This window comes from Apaloderma vittatum, unplaced genomic scaffold (genome assembly GCF_000703405.1).
Source record: "Apaloderma vittatum isolate BGI_N311 unplaced genomic scaffold, ASM70340v1 scaffold1052, whole genome shotgun sequence".
Lineage (NCBI taxonomy): Eukaryota > Metazoa > Chordata > Aves > Trogoniformes > Trogonidae > Apaloderma > Apaloderma vittatum.
This window is the reverse complement of record NW_009703898.1, coordinates 6,943-7,238: the sequence shown is the minus strand read 5'-3', so window position 1 is coordinate 7,238 and position 296 is coordinate 6,943. Positions and strand designations below refer to the sequence as shown.

Genomic DNA, 296 nt, shown 5'->3' with positions numbered 1-296 from the left:
CCCTCCTCCAGGTTCCTGAAGCTCTCCCCTTCGATCTCCTCTGCACGCTGGGCTGCCTTCAAGGCTGAGGGAGAGATGGAGAGCCTGGGCTCTGCGTGTCACCATGGGCTGCCCTTTGCAGAGCCTTGGGTGCGGTGGGCTTTGACAGAGAGCTCAGGGCAGCAGGTGTCATTATTTCACTCCGAACTTAAGCACAGAGCTCACAGTCTGCATGGGAATGGGGCATACACAGCAGGCTCCTTCCTTGGGAGAATAAAAGGAGCCACAGCTGCAGATGGAAGCAGGGCCCTTCCTTC

General features: G+C 58.1%; 1 protein-coding gene across 1 annotated transcript in view; it reads right to left on the bottom strand.

The window, feature by feature from the left end:
• Positions 1-22: 22 nt before the first annotated feature.
• Positions 23-296, bottom strand: part of CCDC63 (coiled-coil domain containing 63) — a gene marked incomplete at both ends in the record, with an annotated part of 3,557 nt that continues 3,283 nt past the window's right edge. The window contains one exon of the mRNA XM_009864792.1: positions 23-64. Coding sequence (XP_009863094.1) covers positions 23-64 — 42 coding nt within the window. The remainder of the gene's footprint in view (positions 65-296) is intronic.